This window comes from Dipodomys ordii, unplaced genomic scaffold (genome assembly GCF_000151885.1).
Source record: "Dipodomys ordii isolate 6190 unplaced genomic scaffold, Dord_2.0 Scaffold64, whole genome shotgun sequence".
Classification (NCBI taxonomy): Eukaryota; Metazoa; Chordata; class Mammalia; order Rodentia; family Heteromyidae; genus Dipodomys; species Dipodomys ordii.
This window is the reverse complement of record NW_012267280.1, coordinates 2384503-2387221: the sequence shown is the minus strand read 5'-3', so window position 1 is coordinate 2387221 and position 2719 is coordinate 2384503. Positions and strand designations below refer to the sequence as shown.

Here is a 2719-nt window from a genome sequence, read left to right as displayed (position 1 = left end):
CGCCCCGCAGCCCCCGAGCGCCCCACAGCCCCTGAGTGCCCTGTGCCCCCTGGCCCCCGAGTGCCCCCCGACCCTCAAGCACCCCACGGCCCCCGAGCGCCCCGGCTGTCCCTGAGCGCCCCGCTCTCCCTGCAGTGCTGGTGTGGGCCGCACGGGCTGCTTCATCGTCATCGACGCCATGCTGGAGCGGATACGGCCCGAGAAGACAGTGGACGTGTACGGACACGTGACGCTCATGCGCTCACAGCGCAACTACATGGTGCAGACGGAGGACCAGTACAGCTTCATCCACGAGGCGCTGCTGGAGGCCGTGGGCTGCGGCAACACCGAGGTCCCCGCACGCAGCCTCTACACCTACATCCAGAAGCTGGCTCAGGTGGAGCCTGGAGAGCACGTCACCGGCATGGAACTGGAGTTCAAGGTGATGGCCGGATAGAGGCAGCTGCGGTGGGGTGGTGAGGAGCCCGAGGAGCTGGGGACAGGCTGGAAGTGGGTGACCAGATGCGGTGGCTTCCCCGAGCCTGGCGAAAGCGGGGAGGAGGGCCCCCTCCCTGACGGTGTCCCATCCTCCCGTCCCCACAGCGGCTGGCCAACTCCAAGGCCCACACCTCCCGCTTCATCAGTGCCAATCTGCCTTGTAACAAGTTCAAAAACCGCCTGGTGAACGTCATGCCGTATGAGAGTACGCGCGTCTGCCTGCAGCCCATCCGGGGCGTGGAGGGCTCCGACTACATCAACGCCAGCTTCATCGACGGCTATAGGTACCCGGCCCCCCGAGGCGGGCCGGACCCCTGTCCTGAAGGGGGCACTCAGGGAGGTTGGTGGTGCAAAGGCCCTGGGGCGGAGGCCTTCCTGTGGCTTCCTTGAGGAGCTGGACATTTCTGAGGCTGACAGACCCCCGTGTGGCGTGGGTGCTGGGGAGAGGGCGCCCCCTCAGTGCCCCCGTCCCTCACCCTCTCCACAGGCAGCAGAAGGCTTACATAGCGACGCAGGGGCCCCTGGCCGAGAGCACGGAGGACTTCTGGCGCATGCTGTGGGAGAACAACTCCACCATCGTCGTCATGCTCACCAAGCTGCGCGAGATGGGCCGGGTGAGGGGGCGGGCGTGGGGGGGGGCGGCCACACCCAGCAGCCCTGGGGCTGACCGTGGCTCCCCGCTCCCGCAGGAGAAGTGCCACCAGTACTGGCCGGCCGAGCGCTCCGCCCGCTACCAGTACTTCGTGGTGGACCCCATGGCGGAGTACAACATGCCCCAGTACATCCTGCGCGAGTTCAAGGTCACCGACGCCCGGGTGAGCGGGGGCCACAGCCGCCGAGAACCCCAGCCTGCTCTCTCCCTCTTCTCCATCTCCCCCCACAGTCCCTCTTGGACGGTGGCCCCGCGTTCAGAGTGGGTCTCCCCTTTAGTCAGGTCTGTCCTCCTTCACCCATCCTCCACTGTCTCAGCCCGGCCAGGCTCTAACAGGAATGTGAGGGCCCTGCTGGCCTCCTCCTAGGATGAGGAGGGTGTCTGTCCCCTGGCCAGTAGAAGCAAAGGCCCTGGGGCAGAAAGGAGAGAGCTTGTGGGGCGGGGATTGATCTGTGGCCGAGGCACTGGGGCCCGGGCTGGCCATAGTGCCCCTGTGTGCCAGGCCTCTCTCTGCAGGAAGCAGACTGTAGAGTATTGGGGGGTTCTTGAGGGTCCTGGGTAATGGTCAATGATGGAAGCCCAGGCAGGTGGCAAGAGGTGCATTGGGATGGAGACTCGGTGGAAGTGGGGGGCCAGAGGCCCAGACTTAGTGAGGGGGGGAGGGTAGCAGAGATGGGGACCAGCCACCCACCCTCTGGGGACACAAGTTGGAATCTGTGGGTCACTGCCACTGTGGGCACGGTGGTGGCCAGTGCGGTGGGGTGAGGATGGAGTCAGGAGACCGGTTGGGGATGTCCATGGAGGGGGGCCGGTGAGGGCCCGGCTGACGGCAGGAGATGGAAAAGCGTGCGCCATGCAGCCAGGGCGGGCGGCGAGGGCACAGCGGCTGGGAAGCCCCCAGGGAGGGGTGGCCTCGCGGGAGGTCACACGGATGCAGCGGTGTTTGGGGAGGGCTGGGAGGTGGACGGGGCGGCACCAGCCTGCAAGATGGCGGCAGCAGAGGGTGTGGAGGAAGGGCCGGTGAGGCGTGCTGGGGTGGAGGCTGGGGTCATGGTGGACAGGAGGTGGCCGGCCCCTCCGTGGGACTTGGGCCTCCGGGAGGGGGCGGGAGAAGGGGGACAGGCGGCCGCGGCCACAGCATCGCACTGTCGCGCTGCAGGACGGCCAGTCGCGGACAGTGCGGCAGTTCCAGTTCACCGACTGGCCCGAGCAGGGCGTGCCCAAGTCGGGAGAAGGCTTCATCGACTTCATCGGCCAGGTGCATAAGACCAAGGAGCAGTTCGGCCAGGACGGGCCCATCTCGGTGCACTGCAGGTGGGCGGGGCCGGGCGAGGGGCGGGGCCGGGCGAGGGGCGGGGCCTCTCCCTGTCGGGGTGGGTATTGGGCGAGCCACGCCGGGCCGCCGCCTCCGCCTGACAGGCCCCTCCCTCTGCCCCCCCCAGCGCCGGCGTGGGCAGAACCGGCGTGTTCATCACGCTGAGCATCGTGCTGGAGCGCATGCGCTACGAGGGCGTGGTGGACATATTCCAGACGGTGAAGATGCTGCGGACGCAGAGGCCGGCCATGGTGCAGACGGAGGTGCGCGGGCGG

At 67.8% G+C, this 2719-nt stretch overlaps 1 protein-coding gene across 1 annotated transcript in view; it reads left to right on the top strand.

Moving 5' to 3' along the window:
• Positions 1-2719, top strand: part of Ptprs (protein tyrosine phosphatase, receptor type, S) — a 56131-nt gene that overhangs the window by 43831 nt on the left and 9581 nt on the right. The window contains exons 26-31 of the mRNA XM_013022656.1: positions 136-421; positions 583-761; positions 965-1091; positions 1167-1292; positions 2289-2443; positions 2572-2707. Of these exons, the coding sequence (XP_012878110.1) occupies positions 136-421; positions 583-761; positions 965-1091; positions 1167-1292; positions 2289-2443; positions 2572-2707 (1009 nt within the window). The remainder of the gene's footprint in view (positions 1-135; positions 422-582; positions 762-964; positions 1092-1166; positions 1293-2288; positions 2444-2571; positions 2708-2719) is intronic.